At 55.9% G+C, this 26130-nt stretch overlaps 1 protein-coding gene, 1 non-coding gene and 1 pseudogene across 4 annotated transcripts; all 3 read right to left on the bottom strand.

Moving 5' to 3' along the window:
* Nucleotides 1-1869: 1869 nt before the first annotated feature.
* On the bottom strand, nt 1870-1965 carry LOC120684152. The gene has a single exon (XR_005679132.1). It is a non-coding gene; the product is annotated as a small nucleolar RNA R64/Z200 family (small nucleolar RNA).
* Nucleotides 1966-2167: 202 nt separating this feature from the next.
* On the bottom strand, nt 2168-4713 carry LOC120683424. Of its 3 annotated transcripts, none has more exons than XM_039965509.1 (7): nt 4611-4713; nt 4415-4436; nt 3544-3867; nt 3297-3451; nt 3135-3204; nt 2961-3012; nt 2168-2757 (listed from the first exon to the last, which is right to left on the bottom strand). In XM_039965509.1, the coding sequence occupies exons 1-7, from the start codon at nt 4641-4643 to the stop codon at nt 2727-2729; spliced, it is 687 nt and encodes a 228-aa protein (XP_039821443.1). In that variant the 5' UTR covers nt 4644-4713; the 3' UTR covers nt 2168-2726. The 3 variants fall into 3 exon arrangements, with proteins under 3 accessions (XP_039821443.1, XP_039821442.1, XP_039821441.1); XM_039965508.1 differs by having other exon boundaries at nt 2168-2811; nt 3544-3862; nt 4410-4436; nt 4611-4710; XM_039965507.1 differs by having other exon boundaries at nt 2168-2811; nt 4611-4708.
* Nucleotides 2179-2252, bottom strand: LOC120684148 (annotated as a pseudogene).
* Nucleotides 4714-26130: the final 21417 nt, after the last annotated feature.

The raw sequence follows: 26130 nt of genomic DNA, 5'->3' as shown, positions 1-26130 counted from the left end.
TTATTTTTTCCAACTATATTTAATGCTCCATGCATGTGTTCGAAAACATGATATAACAGGTACTGTAGAGAAATTTTGGGAACTAAACGTGGCCTAACAAGCAGCTAACACGTTTTATTTTTTAAACTTGAACTGTAACTGATAATAGGAGCCAGCCTGCTATGTACCATCCAATCCTCGGCGATTACAGGTGAAAAAAAATGCTATAGTTACTTGGTCTTACATCAGGGCTGTGTTTGGTTTTTTTCACAGAATTACTGTAGCATGCTTTGACCGCTAATTTAGAGTATCAAATGAAGTCTAATTAGAAAACCACCTCCACAACCCCCCGTGTAAATCGCGAGACGAATCTAATGAGGCCTTTGACCGCGTGATTCGAGGATGATTACTGTAGCATCACTGTAGCAAATCATCGATTAATTACCGTCATTAGATTCGTCTCGGAAAGTTACACTCATCCCTGAAAAAGTTTTGCAAATAGACTTCATTTAGTACTCCATGCGGACGTTCGTCTTTTTGTGTAAACTTTGATTCGATGGGTAACCAAACACGGCCCAGTGTAGCGAAGGCCACTGCTTTTACAGCTTGAGACTGAAGTCTGAAAATGACCACTGATTCCTGCCCGGCATCAGAAAGATTGCTTGCCAGAACGGGATTTGCGACAGTTGAGCCATGGTGGGTCGTGTTTGGTTTTTTACCGGCACGATTCCCGAGAAAAGAATTTCGCATGCATGGAGTACTAAATAAAGTCTATTTGTAAAAACTTTTCAGAGATGAGTGTAACTTTCCGAGATGAATCTAATGACGGTAATTAATCGATCATTTTGCTACAGTGATGCTACAGTAATCATCCTCGAATCACGCGGTCAAAGGCCTCATTAGATTCGTCTCGCGATTTACACGGGGGTTGTGGAGGTGGTTTTGTAATTAGACTTCATTTTATACTCTAAATTAGCGGTCAAAACGTGCTACAGTAATTCCCAGAAAAAAACCAAACACGGCCGTGGTGTGGCTGGAGGCCTTTAGCCCTGTAGCACTCTCCAGGCCCGGCCCACCTCTCCCATCACAGCCAATCTAAACAAACTGTTTCACCAAGTATAGAGATATAATATACTCCGTATGAATGCAATCATGCAACAAACGTTCTGGTTTGAAATTATCAAAATAATAGTCTTTTTGGAGTTTTCCAAACCTCTTTTTGTTAACAACGATACCGATACTGTGGCTTTCTAAGGTCCAAACATAACCTAATTTTGGTTTGAAATAACCTATACAAATTGGAATAGTTGAGAAGTAACTTGATGAGACTGGTGTTTTTTCTTTTGGAACTTAACTGGTGTTTGTTAAATAACGGTGGTGGACATATACCTACAGTGAGTAGGCATATACTTGTTAGACCGGTATCCAAAACCCTGCCATTCATGACTCAATACAGGAAAGTAGGAAATTACATGACAATATCTAAGAGGATCCAGCAAAAAAAAAGAAGGAAGGTTCATAGTTACCGATCACAACTAATCAGAATTATTTTTCTTTAATCTAATTCAATAAGACATGTTTATCTGATTTGAAGAGGACCAAGCAAAAAGGCAACCACAACTAACCATAATTATATATATATTTTTAATCTTTCGTGCATAAATTGAAAATGTCAACGTTACTGAATTTGATCAGAGATAATGTTTGTTTGATTTGGTGGTAGAATTTAGTAAATACCATGGTTGTACTATTATCAGGGATTATCAGTTCAAGATCAATGTAACAACAGATATGATTCACTCAGCACAAACTATTACAGTTCAAGTTCAAATATCCCACACCAAGAAAACTTTGTTCACATCCTGCTTTCTAGACATGAAACGAATATCTGCATTGCTCAGTCTTATGAAACATCTTCTCATGGATGCCAAAAGCATCTCCGAAGTCTGACATGCGAAGTTTATTCATAATTCATCATCGCAATGAATGGCAAACATTCGAAGATAGACAAGCAAAGACATAAGCACAAAATCAACCGAAGGTGCTGCTTGGATCAGAAGAATAATATAGATGGTTATCAGTCATTGAGAATCAGAAACACGGACCAATCTTTTCTTCATCACATCCAGCGCATATTCACAAACGAAAAAGAAAAGGCAACCACGACAAGGAAAGAAAAACTAGCAACGGCAGGAAATAGGTCATCAGAGACTTAAATACTAAGAATCAGATCATGGATCATATTGTTGCAGTTATTCTCTCATCATCTGACCAGTACCATTGCACATAGAGAGGCAACCAAACGAATCGCAGAAACTGCCAAAAGAAAATCAGATAAAACAAAGAAATTGAGCATCAGATGAATATGCCGTTTAAACGGCTCGAGATGGAACAGAGGAGATGCAGCCGCCATTGCAGTCCGGAGCCAACGCCGCAATGCCCAGCCCTCTCCGCTCCAGAGCTTCAGCTTATAAAGACGTCGATACAAGAAACCCTAGAAGGCCCCGTCTTTGTATAATGGGCCAGGCCCATGAACAAACATGGTCGGAAGTTTCTGGAATACGGACCGAGATGGGCCTAAATTTCCTCTCGGTCCATGTCGGCCCTTGTCTTAAGTTCAGTTTTCTATTTTGGCACATGTGATGTGATCCCTAAGGTATGTTACAACTTATACAACTCTACGTAGGTAAGATACATTTGGAATATAAACATACTGCTGCGATTCTTGCCTAGATGAATGCCTTTAGCTAGCGCTTCTCCCAGACCCATCGGCTTCGCCTGAAAATCTGCCGCAGGAGCGCCATCTTGGGAACGTTCCAATTCTCGACATGCCTGGAGGAAAAAAAAAAGTAAAGCTGTCAGTCTTCGTCGCACACGCGTGGAACATCATGTACCTAGCTAGAACTAGAAAACATGCTCGTCAATATGATCACTGAACTGTATCGACAGGATGGAAAGGAAGCTTTCAGAGTTTTCAGTACCTGCACACCTTCCCTGATTCAGCGTCAAAGTAGTATTCAGTGTATCCGGTTGCTGAAATACGCAGATGACAGCAAACACCATGTCAGTGCAGGGGCAAATATAAATAGCTGAAACAAATCAGCAAGTCTTTGCGACGTACAAAGTGGGGCATGAACTTCGATCGGAACAATTACCTGATAGAATAGGCCTCCACGGGAATGACATGACGCAGCTGAAACGCCAGTGCCCAATTGATGATTTGTCCTGCAGCAAGAAGCAGCGAGCAGCAAGCAACACATATCAGTGTTTTTTTCATCAGAAATTAACAGCAGCACATGGCAAATTGCACGAAATACCTGCAGGTCCTCCCATTTGGTGAGCTTCATGTTCGACTTCTCCAGCAGAGACCCAAAGTTGGTGCAGTTCCGTTTGAAGCGCTGCAGGCCTCTGAACGAACCCGCCGGGTCGGCGAACTCGCAGTCCTCCTCGTAAGCTCTCAGCGTGAGATTCCCTGCGAAGCGAACCAAAACAAATAAGCGTGAGTAAGCAGCAAGCTCTATCATATCGGTGATCTTTCGTCAGTCCATCCGAGAAGTTTCAGACCTGTGACGAAGTAGGACCGCGCGAAGTCCTCCTTGATGGCCTCGACCACTCCCGCGCGGTCCAGGGCCCCCGCCGCGCCTCCCTCTGCATCACCGCCAGCCTCCCCCTCCGTAGACGACGGCGCAGGCCGGAGCAGCGACGCCGCGATGCCGAGGAGCTCGGAGCCGTACCATGCGGCCTTGAGGACGGCGTTCTCCGAGCGGGAGGACGTCTCGGTATCTGCTCCCGCTGCAGGGGATCCGGCTGACGGCTTCCGCGCGCGCAACCGGAACCGGCTACCAGAACCGGTCGTTGGCCATCGGAGGACGGCGGCGGCGCTACGGGTAGTGCCGGGCATTCGGGTTACCCGAAATTTTCGGGTCGGGTAGTTCGGGTTTTAGGAATTTCGGGTTTCCAAAAATGATACCCGAAATCAGTTGGGAAAAAGAAGAACCCGAAAATTCGGGTTCGGGTTCGGGTTTTACCCGAATTACCCGAAATTCTGGAACTCCACATATGCAGTATAAAATCAAATCAAATACACCCAACCATACATCCAGTTCACACGTCCAAACTGACAGTTCAAACGAAATTAACTAACACTTCACACGTCCAAATCGTGACAGTTCACACTTCACATATCACAATTAATAAACATAGTTTTGAAGCACACAAATCAAATCATAGATGAAAAAACAAATCATTTCGGGTTGTTCGGGTATTTCGGGTACCGTGGCCCAATACCCGAACTACCCGTATTAATTTCGGGTACCGTGGGTTGGAACCCGAATTAGGGTTCGGGTTTTTCGGGTTCGGACTTTTCGGGTTCGGGCTCGGGTTTTTCGGGTTCGGGTATCGGGTATCGGGTTTTCTGCCCAGCCATAGCTACGGGCGTGGTGGCCGGTGGTCACCGTCAGTGGCGGATGCAAGATGAGAGGCAAGGGGGACTGAAACAATGGAGATTTTGATTTATGTAAAAATTTAATGATAATTTGATATTTTTGCTACAGTGTTTTACGTATAATTAGGGGAGCTTAGGGGGGCTGGAGCCCCCTGCCCCCCCTGCTGGATCCGCCGCTGGTCACCGTAGAGGTAGCGGGAGTCGAATGGCGCAAGGCCATGTGATCTTTTCTCGCGCTCGCCGGTGCTCTGCGTCGAGTGACGCAGAGCAGAAGAGCAAAGCCACAGGTTTCTTTTGGCCTTGTACCAGTTGTTCGAGAGGTGGCCATCTAACGTGTGGCTATGATTAACTAGGTCAATTGCGCGCCATGCCGCGCGAAGTAGACTGGTGCAAAAATATTGCAACTGGAAAGGCAGAAAGTGAGAAAGAAAATGAAGAAATCAATTTGTAATTATTTCTCTATTTGCTGGACATAAAATATGCTTGTAAGGATCACCGGGGTGTCCGACCCTAGAGGGGGAGGGGGTGAATAGGGTCGCTAATCGCTTTTCTATCCTAGGGCTCAATCTAATTGCATAAGATAAACCTAACACGTCCTACACACGCTAGTTATGACTAAGGTTTATCTATGCTACCCTCTACTTACCCCAAAAGACTTGCAACCTATAGCCAATCCTAATCAAACTAACTAGGAAAGTAAAGGTAAGCAAGAAAGAGTAAATGCGGAAACGTAATGCGGTAAGGGAGAGGATATGCAAACTCCCGTGAAGACACCAAGACACACGATTTAACGTGGTTCGGTTAGGACACCAAAGTCCCTCCCTACGTCCACGGCCACTTGCTCACAAAGAACAAGTGGGATGCCGAGTCTCTTCGCTTGATCACCGTCTTGCCACGCCTCCAAGGCTCCCGACAAGCAAAGGCTAAGTGACGCCAAGTCACAAAGACGAGGTCACCGCCACCGTCTATCTCGAAGCGTCACCACGGCACCGTCTTCACTATCTTGGAGCTTTAACACCAAGTAGGGGCCTCCTTCCCCGCACAAAGTGTCGTTGCCACTCCACACCAAGTCGGAGGGTCACACGACGAGTACACAAGTTGCTTGCCGCAGCAAGACTTTCTCTCAAGCTAGTTCTCTCAAGAACTAAGCCTAAACAAGCACTAAGCACTCTCACAAGTGTGCTTAAGCCTATATGATATACAATGAAGCTCTATGGTGGTTGGAGATGATCTTTAGCTCTTGTATACTTCCTTGAACTCCAGCACACTCAAATGGTGCGGCCTTGGGGGTATATATAGGCAGCACAAGCAAATATAGCCGTTGGAGAAAAGCTGCCAGAAATGTGCTTAACACCGGTTAATCCGATGCTCCCCAAATCGCCATCGTCGGTTTAACCGGTGATACTAAACTGCCCACTGAAAACTAGCCGTTACGTGTACGGGCAATCAACCGACGCAATCGACCGGTGTATGTAATGTTAGCGTCGGTTTAACCGGTGAGTGCAACTGTCCTCTGATCCTTGAAAAACAAACTCTCTGGACAACTGCACCGACGCCATTAACCGGTGCATCATCGGTTCATCCGATGTATGCATTTTCCTTGGTCTGCTTCTGCCATTGCACCGACGTATTCAAACTTCCTATCGTCGGTTCATCCGGTGCCAAACCCTAGCCCGCAGGCCATCTCTGTCATTGCACCGATGAGTACATTTTGCCTTACGTCGGTTCATCCGGTGATACTAAAACTCCCAGACGTGCTCAAGTCAATGCACCGACGTGTGTAATTTGCTTGGCGTCGGTTCAACCGGTGACTTGATTTCTTTTAGGTTTCAGGGGAACCCCCGTAGGGGCGGCCCTTCGGGCCTAGCTTCGCCTCTCTTCTCTTTGTCATCACTTGAACCTAAAAGCCTGAGTATATCATCTAAGCAAACACATTAGTTCAAGTGTTGCGTGTGTCATCAATCGCCAAAACATTATATTGAAATATGGCATGAGAGGCCATTTTCGCTACAATGCTCACATTAATAAGTTGTGAATATGTTTTTTTTGGTTAAGAATTAGATGGATAGAATATTGAGCCTTTGTTTGTTGGTCACAAAATATTTTCAAAGGAATACTATACCTGTTTGGGAAACAGTAGCAAAAAATAAGAGGAAATAGAGAAAAACTAAATGAAAAATGGCCAAGCCCAAATCAAAGCCCGGCCCATGAAAACCCTAACTCCCCTCCCCTCCACCCCTCACGGCCTCTCTGTCCCTCCATGCCGCCTTCGCACCCACACCCCAGCGCCTTCGCACCCACACCGCCAGCGCCTCCGCCGCCCACGGTGCTGCAGCTGCCCATGCCTCCAACCTGCTCGCCGCCGTCGGTGGAGGTGCTCACGCCTGTGGCGGGAGGTGGCGCCGCTAGATCGCCCCCCCCCGCCGCCGCTGCTTCTGGGCGCCGCCGTGGTCGGCGGCCTCCTTTCCCATGGGGATGACGCCTTGAGCCGCAGGGAGGAGAGGCGCGCGGGGGCTAAGCTAGGGGCGGCCGAACTCCGCCCACAGGAGCCACGGCCGAGCTCTACTTGCCGCGCTGGTGGAGCAGCAGCGTCGGAGGAGGGAGGAGCTCGCACCGTCCCCGCTCCGGCCCACCATGGTCACGCAGCCGCTCCGGTGGAGGCTTCTTGCGCGGGTGGCCGGGGCGGAGTGGGAACGGGCGGCCTCCCATGGAGACTGGGCGAGGGCCGAGGGGACCCGGCGGGACACAGGTGCAGGCGAGGCGGTGCGGGGGAGGCGGTGCGGCAGACCGCCGCGGCCCCACTCGCTGCGAAAGTGTCGCGGGAAATGACCGAGCCGGCAGCCCACGGCTCGCGTCGGACGTCTCCCTCCGCCGCGTGTCGCTCGGAGAGTGTCCGAGTGCCCTCAGCTCTTCTTCCCCAGGGTGGATAGGAGCAAGAGTATTGAGACGAAATAAAGTACTACCAATTCCAAATTCTAGCTAGTACCGTGGGCCTCGATGGAAACTCTTTACTATTTTTCAGGCCCATGGAAATAAGGCAGGGGTGTAGTATTATTGGGCCATGATCGAAGCCCCGGATCTTTTAGGCCCACGAATTTGGAAAAGACACTGTGCTCTCCTGTGGGGACCACTTGACAAGTTGGGCCACTTGGAGGACGGCGACTGTTGACTGACATTACGGTCAACCTGAAGCGAACACACTGGAATGCAAACAAGACAAGTACATGATTCGAAGTCTGAAACATAGGTCCACGAAGGCCATGTGTACGTATGTTCGATTCGGGAGAAAAGGATGTCATCAGCATGGTATTCTAGTGCCGTCAATATTGTTTGTAGAATCATCGCGCTGTTTTCCAAGACATGCACACTTCGTTCCGAAACACGCAGAAACATTTGCCGGTTGATTTGAACCATCGTGGAAAGAAGACTTCAGGCATGGCGAAGTGTCGCACCAAACAGTCCTGTCGGGAGGAACGCGACTACATACATTATTATTAGCCACTTGCGCAGTAATGCGTCGCAGCAGCAATTAGGACGGGAGTAACTAATAGTCATTTCATTTACAGCAACAGCACCAGAACGTTCTTGCCCGCGCAAGGATGTCGTGAAACTGTCAAGGACTCGTTCAATTAAGCATGTTCCAAACATGAAGCAAGTGGGTGGCATGCCGCATGTGCCATGACCAATCAAATGACTGCAACGGGCCAACGGCAGACCGAGTGACCATGCAGGTTGCACGCACAGGCACGGAATTTTCCAGTAACTGAACAGCTTGCCTATTCAGCATGTAAAGTACTACTATTGTTTATCCGGTTGCCATACGCAGGATGACAGTGCCATTCTGATAACATTTCAGCAGGTCAGGAGCCAATAACTGAGGCAAAACAGCGATTCCCATCTGCTGGGCTCTTCACTTTTAGATTTCTCGAGCAGAGACCCAAAGTTCGTGCTATCCCGTTTAGATTTCTCGAGCAGAGACCCAAAGTTCGTGCTATCCCGTTTGAATCGCCGCAATCCTCTTCTTTAACTTTACCCTTTTTTTAGGAGCAGGACCACTGAGCCTATTACGTGCTGCTAAGAATAATTGGGACAAAAAAAAAAGAAGATCGAATACCAAATTCCTGTGTTGGGCCTTGTGTAAGGATCACCGGGGTGTCCGACCCTAGAGGGGGAGATGGTGAATAGGGTCGCTAATCGCTTTCTATCCTAGGGCTCAATCTATTTGCATAAGATAAACCTAACACGTCCTACACATGCTAGTTATGACTAAGATTTATCTATGCTACTCTCTACTTACCCCTAAAAGACTTGCAACCTATAGCCAATCCTAATCAAACTAACTAGGAAAGTAAAGGCACGCAAGATAGAGTAAATGCGGAAACGTAATACGGTAAGTAAAGAGGTAAGGGAGAGAATATGCAAACTCCCGTGAAGACACCAAGACACACGATTTAACGTGGTTCGGTTAGGACACCAAGTCCCTCCCTACGTCCACGGCCACTTGTCCAACAAGAACAAGTGTGATGCCGAGTCTCTTCGCTTGATCACCGTCTTGCGTTCGCCACCAAGGCTTCCGGCAAGCAAAGGCTAAGTGGCGCCAAGTCACCAAGACAAGGCCACCGCCACCGTCTCTCTCAAAGCGTCACCAACGGCAATGTCTTCACTATTGGAGCTTCTCACCAAGAGGGGTCTCCTTCCCCGCACAAAGTGTCGTTGCCGCTCCACACCAAGTCGTAGGGTCACACGACGAGTACACGATTGCTTGCCGCAGCCAGACTTTGCTAAAGGGAGCTCTCGCAAGAACTAATCCCTATACAAGTGCACAAAGCACTCTCTCAAAGCTTCTCACAAGCTAGATATGACACTAAGCTTTGCTAGGATGGTTGGAGATGTTAGTTTGCTTGGGCAACACTTCCTTCAACTTTTCTGGTGTCCAACCATATGCAGCAACCTGCCTTGGGGGGTATATATAGCCCACACACCACAAAAGAGCCGTTGGAAAAGTGGCTGACAAAAAGCGCTATCACTGGTTAAACCGATGATCCACTTTGTGTCATCACCGGTTTAACCGGTGAACACCTTTTTCCAACTAGCCGTTATACTTCAACGGCTACCTTAATCAACCGACGTAATCAACTGGTGAATGCATCTTCATCGCCGGTTTAACCGGTGCATGTAACTGTCCCAGAGTTTCCGAAAACCAACTCTCTGGACAACTACACCGACGTAATTGACCGGTGTTGTCGGGTACCACAATTAGGGACACCCTAATCAGGGTACTAAGATCGCTTTGAAAAACACAAACACCTGTTAAAGCAACTGGGCCCACGAAGGCCCACGGCCTGCTTCCCGTCCGGAAGAAAGGAAAGGACTCAAAGAAGCCCAGCGTGCGGCCCATTCACATTCCCCTCGAACCCACTGAACAATCTCCGCCTCGTTCGAGGGTCCCTCTCGGTTCCGCTGGGCAATCTCCGTCTCGCTCGAGGGTAGCGAAACTACCCCCGAGCAGAAAACCAATCTCCGCCTCGCTCGAGGGTAGCGGATATACCCTCGAGCGGGTAACTCATTCTCCGCCTCGCTCGAGGGTAGCGGATCTACCCTCGAGCGGTGTCTCATCTCTCGCCTCGCTCGAGGCCGTCCTTCGGCACAAAGGACAAATGGCTCCGCCGCCCAACCGCTCGCCGTACGAAGGCATTCAAAGCCAGCCACTCCACCACGGCTCAAAGGACGGGCGGCGTCAGGCCGCCACTCCCACAGTAGATATGACCGGGGTCCCATCCATTGACTCTGGTCACCACACCACCATCCCGGACGCTGTGGCAGCGCCTTGGGACCTGCGACGCGGGACAAGACGGGCTCGGTACTGCTCCCGCCGACATCCCGGACCTCCCCCCTCCTCTCGAAGGCCCGGCGACATCACGCGTCCCCCGGACCTTCTAGTGTGCACGCCAGCACTCCGACCAGGAAGTCCGGGGCCATCCCGCGCCATTACTACCACCGGAACACTGCAGGGCGTACGACGCAATCCTCACAGGACGAAGGACGACATCCAGGACGACAGCGACGCACGCCGCCTTCCCACAGTGTACATCCTACAGTATCCGACCACTGTAACCCCGCGATTCAAGGGAAAACGACGACCTCCATGCCCCCACTCGTGTACACCACCCCTCCTTATACCTATTAGAGGAGGAGGTGGGTTTCCTTTAGCGGGGGCGGGCTAATCTCTCTGGTCTGGACTCTAGTCTGCTTGGCCTCTCTGGCTTCTCTCCTCAAGAGGACGCGCAAGGTCTACAGAGCACTCATCTCCACCGACTCCACTCTTAGCCGAGACTTGGGAGCTTCTCTCCCTCTCTCGCCTCGCTTGTACCCCCTACTACAAGCACTCCGGGTGCAAGATAATACAGTGCCCTCGCACACCCCCTTTGCTGGACGTACGGCCCCGCGGCCGGAACCAGGGTAAACCGTGCGTTACTGTGATTGCCTCTTGCATCATCATCTGGGACGAGAAAACACGCAGCATTCACCAGTTGGGATCCGGGCCCCCGGGCCGGGGCACCGACAGTTGGCGCGCCAGGTAGGGGAGCCGCGTGACATTTTTTCTCTCTCTTTTTTCCCATTTGATCTCCAGGGATGGCGAGCAGATCCAACCCATACCCCATGGGTGTCTCGGATCCGCTCCCCGCTGGGTTTGTGATCTGGTTCGGGAGTCTCGAGTTCAGAGCGACCGGCAACGGTTACCTGATGCGGCTCCTCTCGCCCAGACGCAACCCCATCGCTCCGACTACGCCAGCCCGGCGCGACAGGCGCTCGGGTCAGCGTTCGCGACAAGCGCGCGCGGAGCATCGTCGCGCGGCATGCCACAGCTCCCCCACGTGGGTCGAGGCTGGCATGTCGCAACTCAGCATCGAGGTGAACGGGGCTACCGTTTCGTCATCACATGCCTCGGCATCATCTGTGCCGACACCGTCACCTGCAGCGGCGCTAAAGTCTCCCAGGGGGGCCTCGACTTCGCCCTCGCCCTTCCCCTTCGGGATGCGCAACACTGCCGCCCGTACTTACACCTCTTCAATCAGCACTAACCTCACCGAGTATAAGGATCTGCCGGGTCATCATCTTCTATCGATCCGCAACCTCATGACGTCGTCCCTCGACGAATCCTACCCTGAGACGGCGAGCTCGATCGCCGACGACGTCAACTTCTTCATGAACAATTTCGCGGCCGAGGAGGCCGAGGACTACTCCGGGGTCTACGACCACGACGCTCTTCGCTCGTTCCAGCTGGCGACGGCCTACTGCCTCACCTGCTCCGAAGACTCCAGCGAGGGGGATTTCGATCCTTCCCGGGAATGCTTCATGGTGGACCTTGCGGGCGAGCAAAACGACAACGCCCCAAGCAACGACGGGGACGCCGGGGCAAACGCGCGTGCAAAGCAACCGGCGAACCCACCTGCAGCACCTTCCTCGTCAAGCTCGGCGGCGCGACAAGCCCAGATGACGCAGCTCAAAGAGCTTCAAGCCAAGCTCGATGAGCAGCGTCAACAAACCCAGGAGCTGCGCGCCGTACTCGAGCAGCAGCGTACCGCGCGCGGTACACATGCCCAGCCGGCGGGACGTGTCGCCCGGGAGCGCATCATGGCCGACGACAACGTCGACAAATCGCCAGAACTGAAGACGGCGGGGGAGAAGCTCGTCGCTGCGGCTTACCTACTCCAAGCTATGCCCGAGCCATCGACACCCTCGGGTCGCAACCTGCGCCGCGAGGCACAGGAGCTCATCGAGCAAGCTGCCGTGCAGCAGGCCGAGAGTTCTGCGTCTTGCATACGCACGAAGGCCCCGGAGCAGTGTGATGGGACTGCGCACCAGGACCGTGAGGTTTCTGTGCACACACCCCCAGAGGGGAGGGGCAAGGCAGCCGTAGTGCCCGCTGCGAGGGCACCCTCGGTGCACGAGCGCATCGGGAGAGTTCCCGTAAGGGAGCGAATCCGTGACACTCGCGGACACGCCGGCGACGGCGACGCCCGCAACGTCATCGACGGCAGGAGGTACACCCCTCGACGAGGTGGACGCTTCGACCCCGAGCACGATAGGGGTGAGTCACCAGAGCCTCCGGGCACCCGGGTGTTCAGCCGGGAGATTCGAACCGCGCCTTTTCCCCCGCGCTTCCGACAACCCAACACCCTCGTCAAATACTCGGGCGAGACTGATCCTGCAGTCTGGCTTAACGACTACTGCCTAGCATGCCAGCTAGGCGGCGCGACGGAGGACGCGGCCATCATCCACAACCTTCCTCTCCATCTTGCTGACGCCACACGAACGTGGCTCGAGCACCTGCCTGCGGGCCAGATCCACGACTGGGCCGACTTGGTCCACATCTTCGTGGGCAATTTCCAGGGCACGTACGTACGCCCTGGGAACTCCTGGGACCTCAAAGGGTGTCGTCAGAAGCCCCGCGAATCCCTGCGTGACTACGTGCGGCGCTTCTCCAAGCAGTGCACCGAGCTCCCCAGCGTCACCCACGTCGAGGTCATTAACGCTTTCCTCGAGGGTACGACGTGCAGGAATCTGGTGCATGAGCTCGCGAGAAGCCGACCCGTTAATACCAACGAGTTGTTCGACGCTGCCACCAACTTCGCCGCCGGCGAGGAGGCTGTTGGTGCCATCTTCGACGACAAATTGAGCAAGCGCAAGGACGATGCGCCCGCGGAGGGTGGCAGCGTCAAGCCCAACGCCCCCGCCAAGAAATTGAAGCAGGGGAGGAAGGGAAAGAAGCCGGTCCCACCAAACCAGCGTGAGTCGGGGCGGGCGGAGGACTCCGAGGAGGCCTTCGCTGCCGCCCCAGACCGCAAAGGTCCTCGAGGCCCCCTCGAGGTGGCGGTGGCCAGTTCGAGGACATGCTTAAGAAACCGTGCCCTTATCACAAGGGGCCGGTCAACCATACCCTCGAGCAGTGCGAAATGCTCAAGAAGTACTATAACCGCGTCGCACATCGCGACGAAGACAAGAAGAAGGATGCGGGCGACAAAGGTGGAGATGACGAGTTCCCCCCAGTGGAGAACACCTTCTTCATCTTTGGAGGAGCAACGACGAACATGACTTCTCGGCAGCGCAAGCGCGAGCGCCGCGAGGTCTTCTCCGTCACCAAAGCCACGCCATCCTACCTCAACTGGTCGAAGGATACCATTGCCTTTGGCCACGAGGACCACCCCGACTACGTCCCGCATCCGGGACGGTACCCGCTCGTTGTCGACCCCATCATCGGCAACACCCGCTTCTCCAAGGTGCTCATGGACGGAGGCAGCGGCCTCAACATCATGTACGCCCCAACCTTGGAGCTCATGGGGATCGGACTAGACAAGCTTCGCCCCAGCAAGTCACCATTCCATGGCGTTGTGCCGGGGAAGCGAGTCCAACCCCTCGGCTAGATCGATCTGCCTGTGTGCTTCGGCACAGCAGCCAACTTCCGCAAGGAGGTACTCAGTTTCGAGGTGGTGGGATTTCGAGGGTCCTATCATGCCATCCTTGGTCGTCCTTGCTACGCCAAGTTTATGGCCGTCCCCAACTACACCTACCTCAAACTCAAAATGCCGGGTCCAAAGGGCATCATCACCATTGGCTCTTCGTTCGAGCACGCCTACGAGTGCGACGTTGAGTGCGTTGAGCGCGCGGAAGCTCAAGCGGAGGACGAGGCCCTCGCAGCCACCCTCGACAAAATGGCGAGCGAGGCCTTAGACTCCACGCACCGACACGCCGGGAGCTTCGAGCCCGCCGAGGGTATCAAGAAAGTACCCCTCGACCCAAGCCACTCCGACGACAAGGTGTTGCAGATCAGCGCCACCCTCGACGACAAATAGGAAGTGGTGCTCGTCGATTTCCTCCGCGCCAACGCAAATATCTTTGCGTGGAGCCCCGCGGGCATGCCTGGCATACCGCGGGAGGTCGCCGAGCACTCTCTTGATGTCCGACCCAACTCCAAGCCGGTGAAGCAGTGCCTAAGACGCTTCGACGAGCTCAAGCGCCGGGCGATCGGCGAGGAGTTGCAGAAACTTCTGGCGGCCGGATTCATCAAAGAGGTATTCCATCCCGAGTGGCTAGCTAACCCAGTATTAGTGAAGAAAAAGAGTGGGAGCTGGAGGATGTGTGTAGACTACACTAGTTTAAAAAAGACATGTCCGAAGGTTCCCTTTCCTTTGTCACGAATCGATCAGATTGTAGACACTACTGCGGGATGTGAGCTCTTGTCCTTTCTTGATGCTTACTCCGGTTACCACCAAATCAAGATGAAAGAGTTCGACCTGCTCGCGACTTCTTTTATCACACCTTTCGGCATGTACTGCTACGTTACGATGCCCTTTGGCCTCAGAAACGCCGGAGCCACCTATCAACGGTGTATGCTCCATGTTTTCGGAGACCATCTCGGGCGCAGCGTAGAAGCATATGTCGACGATATCGTTGTGAAATCCAGGAAGGCGGACGACCTGGTTGCTGATCTCAGGATCGCATTCGACTGCCTACGGGCCAAAGGGGTAAAACTAAATCCTGAGAAGTGCGTATTCGGGGTGCCTCGAGGCATGCTCTTGGGTTTCGTTGTCTCCCAGCGGGGCATCGAACCCAACCCTGACAAAGTCTCGGCCATCACTCGGATGGGACCGATCCGAGACTTGAAGGGGGTACAGAGGGTCATGGGATGCCTAGCGTCCCTTAGCCGTTTTATCTCGCGTCTCGGCGAGAAAGGCTTACCCCTGTACCGACTCTTGAGGAAAACCAAGCGCTTTACGTGGACCCCCGAAGCTCAAGAAGCCCTCGAAAGGCTGAAGGCATCGCTCACTCGAGCTCCCATTCTCACACCGCCTACGGACGGCGAGCCCCTCTATCTGTACGCAGCCGCGACGACCCAAGTGGTCAGCGCGGTGATCGTGGTCGAAAGACAAGAGGAGGGCCATGCTCAGCCCGTCCAACGACCAGTGTATTACATCAGCGAGGTGTTGTCTGAAACTAAGACACGCTATCCACAGATTCAAAAACTGCTCTACGCAGTGGTTTTGGCTCGGCGCAAGCTGCGCCACTACTTCGAGGCTCACCCCGTCACCGTGGTCTCATCTTTCCCCTTGGGAGAGATAGCTCGCAACCGGGAAGCCGAGGGTAGAATTGCCAAATGGTCTGTGGAGCTGATGGGAGAAACACTCACTTACGCCCCTCGCAAGGCAATCAAGTCCCAAATCTTGGCTGACTTCGTGGCTGAGTGGACGGACACTCAGCTACCCCCATCGCAAATCCAGGGCGAATGCTGGCCTATGTACTTCGACGGGTCGGTGATGAAAACCGGCGCCGGTGCCGGCCTCCTCTTCATCTCACCCCTCGGCGAACACATACGGTATGTAATCCGTTTGCATTTCCCTGCTTCGAACAACATGGCGGAGTATGAGGCCCTCCTTGGTGGCCTCCGCATTGCCATCGAACTTGGCGTCAAACGCCTCGACATACGCGGGGACTCTCAACTTGTCGTCGATCAAGTCATGAAGGAGTCTAGCTGTCACGACCCGAAGATGGAGGCGTACTGCAACGCTGTACGCCGCCTCGAGGACAAGTTCGACGGCCTTGAGCTCAATCATGTCCCGCGCAAGTATAACGAGGACGCCGACGAACTGGCCAAGATAGCTTCAGGGCGGACCACCGTCCCCCCGAACGTCTTCACTCGCGACATCTCCAAGCCCTCCGTCGAGTTCAATCAACCGACGGAGCCAAGCCCCTTGTCCGCCGGGCCCTCCGGCGGGAACCCCCCGGCGGACGGGGTCGAGCCCATGGACTTTGACCTCGGGACCACCTCCTCGGACGAGGCCGAAGCAATGGAAGTTGACGAGGCCCCCACTTCGCAAGACTGGCGCGTCCAGTACCTTGACTGGATAGTTCGAGGGATCTTACCCTCGGACCACGCTCAGGCGCGACGCCTCGCCAGGCGGGCCAAGTCCTTCGTCCTAATCGACAATGAGCTACACAAGCGTGGCCCCTCGGGTGTCCTGCAACGATGCATCCCCATCCCCGAGGGCAGGGAGCTGATCCGCGACATCCATGCTGGCTTCTGCGGCCACCACGCCGCGCCACGCACCCTCGTGGGTAACGTGTTTCGGCAAGGCTTTTACTGGCCCACCGCGGTCACCGACGCCACTGACGTCGTACGGACTTGCGAGGGTTGCCAATTCTACGCTCGAAAAACACACCTCCTGGCTCATGCCCTGCAGACGGTCCCCATCACATGGCCGTTTGCTGTGTGGGGACTGGACCTCGTCGGTCCGCTAAAAAAGGCGCCCGGGGGCTTCACCCACTTGCTGGTGGCGGTCGACAAATTCTCCAAGTGGATCGAGGCTCGACCCATCGGCAAGATCAAATCCGAGCAAGCAGTCCAATTCTTCACTGACATCGTCTTCAGGTTCGGGGTCCCGAACTCGATCATCACCGACAACGGCACCCAGTTCACAGGCAAGAAGTTCTTGGCGTTCTGCGACAGCTTCCACATACGTGTGGACTGGTCGGCTGTGGCACACCCGCAGACGAACGGGCAAGTGGAGCGTGCCAACGGCATGATCCTCCAAGGACTAAAGCCAAGAATCTTCAACAAGCTGAACAAGTTTGGCCGGAGGTGGCTCACGGAGCTACCCTCGGTCATCTGGAGCCTGAGGACGACCCCGAGCAGAGCCACGGGCTTTTCTCCGTTCTTCCTGGTCTATGGTGCCGAGGCTATCCTCCCCACTGACTTGGAGTACGGATCGCCGAGGCTCAAGGCATATCAAGAGCAACGAAACCAGCGAGCTCGCGAAGACTCACTAGACCAAGTGGACGAGGCTCGAGACATGGTGCTCCTCCACTCTGTGCGCTACCAGCAGTCCTTGCGAAAGTATCAAGCGCAGAGGGTCCGGCGCCGAGACCTCAACGAAGGGGACTTGGTGCTAAGGCTTCGACAAGACAACAGGGGCCGCCACAAGCTCTCACCTCCATGGGAAGGACCGTACATAATCGCCAAGGTGCTCAAGCCCGGCACGTACAAGCTGGCCAACGAAAAAGGCGAAGTCCTCACCAACGCTTGGAATATACAACAGCTACGTCGTTTTTATCCCTAGAAATTTCAAGTTTTTTGTGCATTTGCTCGTACTTGTATCTTCAATTTCCCGAAATAATAAAGTACGCTTTACTGGCTTGTTTTTGGGAACCGTCCGGGCCCTCGAAGGCTAGGATGCGCGTTAACACTGAGGTACGCCCGGCTTTACCCTCGGCAAAGCCGAGCCTCCCTCGGGGGCTATTACGGGGGGAACCCCCGAACGTCCCCAAAAAGTCGCCAATGTTTTTCGAAATATTTCCGTCTCGACCCTAAGTTTCTCGTATCCTTGGAAAAAACGGACGCGAGGCGTAAGCAACTACGGTACGGGGCCGGCCGAGTCGAGGGGCCGCCTACGCCTCCGGGATACGGCACCCCCCTCACCACCCTACGCCTATGTTGCTTATGAACGTGAACTTCCTCGCAGATGTTTATCTAAGTCGCATACGAAGAACACGGAAATAAAGTAAAGAAACACAGGCTCGAACACACAAGGCCTCGACGGGCCACACATTCAAATTATGAAATCTCTTGTACTCATCGGATGCGATAACAAAGTGCGACTATGACATAAACACTAATCTATTTACATGGGCTTCGAGGCCCAACTGTTCTACAGGCTACCATCCCCCCCTTGCGGGTCTTCAGGGGCGTCGAATTCGGCGATGGGAGGGATGTCCGCCTCGAGCTTCTCGGCAAGGACGGTGGCGAACTCCTCCGCGGCCGCGTCGGCTTCATCCATGATGGCCGATGCGGCGTCCGCGTCAGCATCATCGGGCACGACGTACCCCGACGACACCCTCTGGAGATCCATGAGGTAATGCGTCGAGGCCACGACGAGAGCCCGCAGGACACCGAGGCGGAAGGTACTCTTGGCGTGTTCGGCAATCCGGCCGCCTAACGCGCGCAGGCGGCTGATCACCGAACTGCCCGAGACGGCACCATCCCCCTCGAGCTCTTGACACACACTCACGGCAGTCTGCTCCAGCTCAGCAAACTCCATCTGTGCCACCGTGAGCGCGGTGTGAACTGCTTCCTTCGCCGCGGTCTCGTCCGCCACCTTTTGCCTCAGCTCTGAGTAAAGGAAATCAACATTAGCTACGAAAAGAAACAAATCAACAAAAAATCGAAGGTACTCACCCGCCATGTTCTTCTGCGCCTCCTCCCTCTGGGTACGGGCGGCCCCCTCGAGCGAGGACAAGGAGGCTTCTTTTTCCTTAAGGCTAGCCCCCATGTTCTGGAGGGCCACCTCCCTCTCTTCGAGGGCCACACCCTGTTCCTGGAGGGTCCCGGCGAGCGCAACCATGGCCACCTCTTTGTGGAGGAGCTCGGCCTTCTGCTGCTCGAGAGTGGCGCTGAGGCGTTGCAGCTCGGCGCTCTGCGCCTCAGCCTCCCGAGCTCTATCCTCGAGCGCCGTCCGAAGGCGCTGCAGCTCGGCGGCTTGCGCCTCGGCCTCCCGGGCCTTCTGCTCCGCTGCCGCCCTCTGGGCGTCCCGCTCATCGGTGACCCGGGCCAGTTCTTCCTCCAGCGCCTGCTGACGCGCTCCCAGATCGGCCATTTTTGTGTTGGCATCGATATTTTTGAGCACCAGCTCGGCGTTGTGTTGCCTGAGCTGGCTCATCTGGGAGTACAGCCGGTTCATCTCAGCGCTCTTCTCGCGCGAGATTTCTCTCAGCTGCTGCAAAGGGGGACGGCGTGGGTGAAGACACGCAAAAAACTAAAACCAAATCTGATTAATTTTCGGCGGGAAATATTTACCTGGCTGACCTGGTAATCCGCGTTCTGATGAAGCTGATAAGCGCGGTCGAGGGCCTGCAAGATCTCGCGCCCAACGCCCATCTGCTTGTTCCAGGCCTCCTCCTCCTCCTGCTCCTTGCGAAGGAACTCTGAGGGGACACCGGACGGGACGATAACCCCGAGGTGGCTCCCCTCCGACGCCCCCGCTTCGAGCACGCCCGCGCTGGCCGACGCGAACTCGGCAATATGTGCGGCGGCGCTCGCCGCAGCAGCGGGGTCGATATCCATCGAGTCCCCGTACTACTCGCTGCTGTCTGGCAGCTCCACCACCGCCGTTGCGCCCTCCTGCGCCGTGGGCACGGGCACTATCGCGATGGTACCCTCGTCCCGGGCCTCGGTGGGCCCCGAGATGGGGGCTCCTTCTACCGCTGGCGCCTCTTGCGCCATGTCTTCTGCGAGGCCCTCGCCCTCGGCCCTCGAAGGCTCGAAGACGGGGGTCTCCTCCGCAGTTTGGCCGGCAGGGTGCTCCTGCGCGCCCCCGCCAGTTTCTCCTTCTATGTCCGATCGGGCGGCGATATCTGCGTCGCCCTGACCGGCCTCAACATCAATGACCGCTTGGGCGGCACCACCGGCACTGCCCTAGCCGGTCTCCTCGGCGTCGACCGCTTGAGCAGCCGCCTCGGCGCCATGGTGGCCGGCGTCGCTCTGACCGGCGTCACCCTCCTTCTCCCGGGCTTGCTGCGCCGCCTGGGCCCCTCGGGCCACTGCCTCCCGTAGCCTAGCGGCCGCCGCCTCGAGATCCAAGGCAGGCGGGGGCTGCGGCGCCGTGTGCGGAGTGCTACGAGCCCCGGTCTTGAGAGCCTTGGCCGGGGCAAGCCGCACTGCGTCCTTGGGAACGGCCCCGGGGCTGGAAATCAAGAGACGCGAGTTGAGCAGGATCGAGAAATCCGCCAAATACGTGACGAAAACGAGATCCGAAATACTTACCCAGATCGAGCGCTCATACTCTGCTTCCTCGTGGCGGTCTTCCGGGCTCGGGGCATCGTGCTGTCCCTCGAAGTCTGCCCTGAAGCTGCACCCCTCGTGTCGGCCCGGTGGCTCGAGGCTGCCAGCACGGACGACTCCTCTCCCGCCGCGGCCTCGTGGCCACGGATCAGCAACTGGGGCGCAGGCAACCCCTCGCCGGCCGCCGGCGAGGATGACCCCCGCGCCGCACCCTCGAGGGAGAGGTTCGCCAATGACCCCCCTGCGGCCCTCGGCTCCTCTGGCGCCACGGTCGCTCCCTCTTCATCATCCCACAGGTAGAACGGTGGGGGGCTCGCGCCCTCCCCGTCCCCTCCTCGGAGCCTGGTCCTCGGCGTCTGAGGCCTCCTCCTCGTCCTCCTCCGAGGACTCAGGTGTGGCGGGCTGCGGCTTCCCCTCCGCCCGAGCGAGCTGGCGCGCCTTGTCGTGCGCCGCCTTCCTTTTCCTCTTCCTCTCGGCCTTTGCCTCCGCCGCATCCTTCCGCCTCTTCATCTTCTCCGCGTGGAGGCGATTGATCGGGCGCTGTTCTGGGACCAGGGGCCTCGAGGTGCCGCATCTCAAACCCTGTACAACACACCCGAGATGGGGTCAGGAAAGGGGAACTACACGATGCACGACGAGTTCGAAGCCAAAACTCACCAGGGAAATATACCCCGGCTCGGGGCGCATCTTGATCCTCCAAAGATCCGCGGGATCTTGGGGAAACTCCGCCACCGCATACTTCGCCCTTCGGGCGGCGTTGGTGTGGGAGAGAAGCTTGCTCGACGTCCTCGAGCCCTCGACCTTGCTCCCGGGGATGAGCCGGTAAATCGGCAGGGCCCTCTCCACAAGAGGGATCACCCTCTGCCGGTGAAAGTTCGCGATGACGGCCGCCGCTGTCAATCCCTTCCTCGCCAAACGCGCCAGCGCATCGGTGAGGCCCTCGAGCCTGGCTTGTTGCGCCGGGGGCAACACCCCCAGTCCCACTTCGCCGGACGCTCCCGAAGAACCTTGTTGGTGAACGCCGGGAGCGTGCCACTGAAGTTTCGAAGGTAGAACCACCCTCGGCTCCACCCGGAGTTGTTTGTCGTCATCTTGCTTGTGATGTAAAGGTTCCTCCGGTTCGGGCGGACATGGAGCGTCAGGCCACCGGCGCGCGCGAACCGCCTCGGCTGGTTCCGTGCATTTTCGACGAGGAGCTCGCCGCGGAACAGGTGGATCCCGACGTCGATGCCGAGGTACCCCTCGCAGACGGCGACGAAGACCGCCGCCTGCGAGATGGAGTTGGGGCTGAAGTTGTGCAGCTCCACTCCGTAGTACTCGCACAGGGCCCTCATGAACTTGCTGATGGGGACGCCGAAGCCCCGTTCGTGGAGGCGCACGAAGCTTACGACGTAGCCCTGCGGGGGCTTCGGCTCGGTCTCGTCCGGGTGCGGGGAAATCCACGCCGGAGCCCCCAAGTCCGGGTTCCGCGGCAGCAGCCGCTCGGCGACCAGCTGCTCCAGCACCGCCTCGGTGGCGGAGGACTTCCCCCATGGCAAGGGCTCCTGGATGTCCGACATCTCCGAGAGTCGAGGGGGGATGCGAAAAGGAAGGCTCCGAAATGGCTAAGTCTCTTTCTCTTTCTCCTTTCTCCTTCTCGCTCTAGGCTATGGGTTCAGGAGGCGACGGAGGCGGAGAAGGCGAAACAGGATGAAGGCAAATGGCCAGGTGAACCCAAAATGCCCACTTTCTCTTCGTATTTATTCACCTAGTCGGGCGCATCCGTAGCCACGGCCCAAATCTACCGCATTGAATGCGGTAGATTTCACTATCGCTGACGGGTGGGCCCCACGACCGCGGAGTCTCCCACGCACGCACGCCCGACAAATGTGGCACGGTAACCGGCGGGCGCGGCGCGACTGTTGCGCTATCCCATCCGTCAGCCGCCGCCCACGCCGCTTCGTCTGCCCGAGGCTGTCGCCTGAAAAGGCGCGCCCACACCGTGCCGCACAAATCGGGCCGCACCACCCGCTACTGGCGGAAGACCCGCGCACGCGCGTGGCTCGCGACTCTGCAACGTTTTCAGATCACGACGGAATATTCCTTCCTGTGGGTCCCTTTACCCTCGAAGGAGTCGCGTTTCGAGGCCCTACTGATCAGGGGGTCGAAGCCTGGCCCTTCAGGGGGTTCGACAGGCGCCCCAGATCACCAGAGTCAGGGACTGCAGGGATGTGCCGTACAAGCTACCCTCGAACGCGGAATTCGAGACATCCTACGCAGTGTTCAAGGCCGGTCGAGGGTGCCTAGATGGGGGATCCCATCGAGGGAGAGCATCGAGCCCTCGAACCCTAACGAATGGGTTCGAGCCCCGCCTAGCGAACCCTCGCGAGCGCTTTATGAGACATGTCTATGGACCACGAGCCGACCCCTATCGAACGGGGCACGGACGTCCGCTTGAACAACCCGCTAATAGCTCACAGAAGCAGCCATAGCTCGCGGCCCGGGCATGGGTAGCATGGTGTGCTTCACCCCTCCTCCCTGCGGAAGGGCGACGAGAGTCGTAATCAAAGTCGAGGGTTCCCCTGAACGCCTTCACACGGGCCTGGGCTCGGGGGATCCCCGCACGCCACGGTACAAACCACACCCTCGAATAAGTCGACGACCGTCCATTGTGAAGCTCCATGTGTCTGATCAAACCCTCCGCTATTAACGTACGCTCCCCTAATGGCTAAGCTGAACGCCGGGTCGTTGTACCAGCACTAAGAATGCCGAGGCCGGCTGAAAAAGTGCCGATGCCGGCTGAAAAAGACGCTGGACGGCCATCCCAGTAAAGCTACCCAGTGGGACAACGTTTGTAGCCCTTGGACGAGCACAAACGCTCCTCCAAGGCCTCGGGGGCTACACCCGCGGGTGCGCTGACGCGCCCCCGCGAAGGAGACTTCACACATATTCGAGGGTCGTAACTCTATGTACACCCCTATACCTTCGGTAATCCTCCCCGCAGAGGAGAAAGGGGACTTTATTGCTCAATGCGAATAAAGATTACAAACGGTTACCGGCGCGAAGCCATCAAAAGATACAAACACATTGCCACCTGTGTGGCAATTTTCCCTGTCTTGGGGAGGAGCAAACGACGAAGATAGGCACCGAGCCCTTAGCTGACGCAACAGCGAGGCTGCTAGGGATGCGAGAAGCGGCCCCCAGACCTCACGGGTCCAGCGGGATGCTCTCCTCGCAAGCCTTCTTCTAGCGTCTCCTCCACCGAAGACTACGCGGGGGGTCGAGCTGGCGGACAGCGCCCTCCGCACCGTCTCCCCGAGAGCAACCTTGTCGCCTGGGGGGACGAGGCAAATAACAGCCGCCCAACCTGGGATGAACGCCATGGTCAGGCGTCTCCATCCCCCTTCAGGCTAGGGGACATCGCAGAAGCAGGACCCCACGGGCCCAATGCTCTTCTGCTGATCCCACTGAACCTAAGGGATGGAGCGCACGCCCACTCCGGTCTTCCCCAACCGCTCGCAAGCATTCCTCTAGCGCCAAAAGCCTAAAAAAGCCAGGCCACCCCGTCCGGGGGCCGGTCACGAGAAGGCAAAGGAAACATTACAAGAGTTGGGCGACGCTGGAAAAAAGAGTTGGGAGGTTGAAGAAGAAAGGGAACCCCACGACCCCTATTTATAGCTGCGCCGGGCACAAAGCTTCACGATTGGCGAAGAGCGGAGGCTTGTATCGTCCGTGACAACGCGGCACTCCACGAACAAAGGATGCCCTCAGTCACCGCGCCGAGAAGCGACCGAACGAAATAAAGCAGAGCTGAGCCCCTGGACGCCAAGCGGTGCAGCGTTGGCTCTGGCCGGCTGCCCTCGAACGGCGCGCCGCAAGGCGACCAGGAACGCCGGGGCCAAGGCCCTGCGTGCGGGGCAGCGCGACGAAAGCGCCAGCTGCCAAGCATCGGGCGCCACCGTCGCCCTGGCCCCCCTCAGCACACAGACACGTTTCGTCCTTCAAACAAACAAACAAAAGGGCACGCGCCTCGAGCACCCTGCCCGCAGGCGCACTACCCCGTCTGACGAGTTGTCACATCCGCCGGGCCGGCGCCCCGGCGCGCCTGGCGGGGGCACGGCAGTCTCCGATCACATCAAGGGAGAAATCGCCGAAATACCCTTTGGCCGAATCCCTTGACTCGACCAAAGCCTCGGGGGCTACTGTCGGGTACCACAATTAGGGACACCCTAAACAGGGTACTAAGATCGCATTAAAAAACACAAACACCTGTTAAAGCAACTGGGCCCACGAAGGCCCACGGCCTGCTTCCCGTCCGGAAGAAAGGAAAGGACTCAAAGAAGCCCAGCGTGCGGCCCATTCACATTCCCCTCGAACCCACTGAACAATCTCCGCCTCGTTCGAGGGTCCCTCTCGGTTCCGCTGGGCAATCTCCGTCTCGCTCGAGGGTAGCGAAACTACCCCCAAGCAGAAAACCAATCTCCGCCTCGCTCGAGGGTAGCGGATATACCCTCGAACGGGTAACTCATTCTCCGCCTCGCTCGAGGGTAGCGGATCTACCCTCGAGCGGTGTCTCATCTCTCGCCTCGCTCGAGGCCGTCCTTCGGCACAAAGGACAAACGGCTCCGCCGCCCAACCGCTCGCCGTACGAAGGGATTCAAAGCCAGCCACTCCACCATGGCTCAAAGGACGGGCGGCGTCAGGCCGCCACTCCCACAGTAGATATGACCGGGGTCCCATCCATTGACTCTGGTCACCACACCACCATCCCGGACGCTGTGGCAGCGCCTTGGGACCTGCGACGCGGGACAAGACGGGCTCGGTACTGCTCCCGCCGACATCCCGGACATCCTCCCTCCTCTCGAAGGCCCGGCGACGTCACGCGTCCCCCGGACCTTCTAGTGTGCACGCCAGCACTCCGACCAGGAAGTCCGGGGCCATCCCGCGCCATTACTACCACCGGAACACTGCAGGGCGTACGGCGCAATCCTCACAGGACGAAGGACGACATCCAGGATGACAGCGACGCACGCCGCCTTCCCACAGTGTACATCCTACAGTATCCGACCACTGTAACCCCGCGATTCAAGGGAAAACGACGACCTCCATGCCCCCACTCGTGTACACCACCCCTCCTTATGCCTATAAAAGGAGGAGGTGGGTTTCCTTTAGCGGGGGCGGGCTAATCTCTCTGGTCTGGACTCTAGTCTGCTTGGCCTCTCTGGCTTCTCTCCTCAAGAGGACGCGCAAGGTCTACAGAGCACTCATCTCCACCGACTCCACTCTTAGCCGAGACTTGGGAGCTTCTCTCCCTCTCTCGCCTCGCTTGTACCCCCTACTACAAGCACTCCGGGTGCAAGATAATACAGTGCCCTCGCACACCCCCTTTGCTGGACGTACGGCCCCACGGCCGGAACCAGGGTAAACCGTGCGTTACTGTGATTGCCTCTTGCATCATCATCTGGGACGAGAAAACACGCAGCATTCACCAGTTGGGATCCGGGCCTCCGGGCCGGGACACCGACAGGTGTATCATCGGTTCAACCGATGTATGCATTTCTCTTGGTCTTCTTCTGCCGTTGCACCGACGTATTCAATATCTTCATTGTCGGTTCAACCGACGCAAAACCCTAGCCTCAGCTTCTGGGTTCATTGCACCGGTGAGTACAATTTGCTCATCATCGGTTTAACCGGCTTCGGGCCTAGCTACGCTTATCTTCTCTTTGTCATCACTTGAACCTAAAAGCCTGAGAATGATCATCTTAACAATCATATTAGTCCAAGTGTTGTGTTGTCTATATCAATCACCAAAACGTTATATTGAAATATGGCATGAATGACCATTTTCGCTACACCTTGTCTTTACTTTTTCGGTCCATGGATCTGGAGAAGACAC

This window comes from Panicum virgatum, chromosome 7N, assembly GCF_016808335.1.
Source record: "Panicum virgatum strain AP13 chromosome 7N, P.virgatum_v5, whole genome shotgun sequence".
NCBI lineage: Eukaryota > Viridiplantae > Streptophyta > Magnoliopsida > Poales > Poaceae > Panicum > Panicum virgatum.
Note: the sequence above shows the minus strand (reverse complement) of the source record. Positions and strands in the feature narration are given on the sequence as shown.

Excerpts from the sequence above, each read along its gene's own strand:
- LOC120683424 (XM_039965508.1), bottom strand. The coding sequence starts at position 4,643 with ATGGCCTTGCGCCATTCGACTCCCGCTACCTCT. Across the intron at positions 3,863-4,409 it reads CCACCGGCCACCACGCCCGT|AGCGCCGCCGCCGTCCTCCG; the intron begins AGCTATGGCTGG and ends GGCACTACCCGT. Across the intron at positions 2,812-2,960 it reads GAATCAGGGAAGGTGTGCAG|GCATGTCGAGAATTGGAACG; the intron begins GTACTGAAAACT and ends TTTTTCCTCCAG.